At 67.6% G+C, this 367-nt stretch overlaps 1 protein-coding gene across 1 annotated transcript in view; it reads right to left on the bottom strand.

Moving 5' to 3' along the window:
* The window catches only part of CAMSAP1 (calmodulin regulated spectrin associated protein 1), a 21,584-nt gene that overhangs the window by 2,928 nt on the left and 18,289 nt on the right, over positions 1-367 (bottom strand). The window contains exon 15 of the mRNA XM_015572323.1: positions 90-360. Coding sequence (XP_015427809.1) covers positions 90-360 — 271 coding nt within the window. The remainder of the gene's footprint in view (positions 1-89; positions 361-367) is intronic.

The following is a 367-nucleotide window of genomic DNA, read 5'->3' as shown; positions in this document are numbered from 1 at the left end:
CTGAGCTCTGAAGCCCAATCTCCCAGCCCAGGGCAGCCGCCTGCACGTCCTCCCATCCCCCCACAGCGTAGGGACGGGGCGCCGCCCGCTTACGGGTGGAGGAGCCCTTGGTTCCCGAGTCGCCGCGCGGCTCCTCCCGGTGGACGGACTTTGGCCGGGGCTTTCTTGGCTTTGCCTTCTGGCTGCCCAGTCCCTGCTCCTCCAGAATCTGCTGCTGCTTCCTCCGCAGGTATTCCTGCTTGATGAGCTCTCGCCGCGCCTTCTCCTCCTCCTTCCGAATCCGATCTTCCTCGGCTTTGCGCCTGGCAAAGGCCCAGACAGCCCTGGTGAGAGGCACGGCCTCCCGCAGCGGTGCCCGGGGACCGAG

This window comes from Myotis davidii, unplaced genomic scaffold (assembly GCF_000327345.1).
Source record: "Myotis davidii unplaced genomic scaffold, ASM32734v1 scaffold609, whole genome shotgun sequence".
Classification (NCBI taxonomy): Eukaryota; Metazoa; Chordata; class Mammalia; order Chiroptera; family Vespertilionidae; genus Myotis; species Myotis davidii.
The sequence above is the reverse complement of the archived record's forward strand: the minus strand, read 5'-3'. Positions and strand labels throughout refer to the sequence as shown.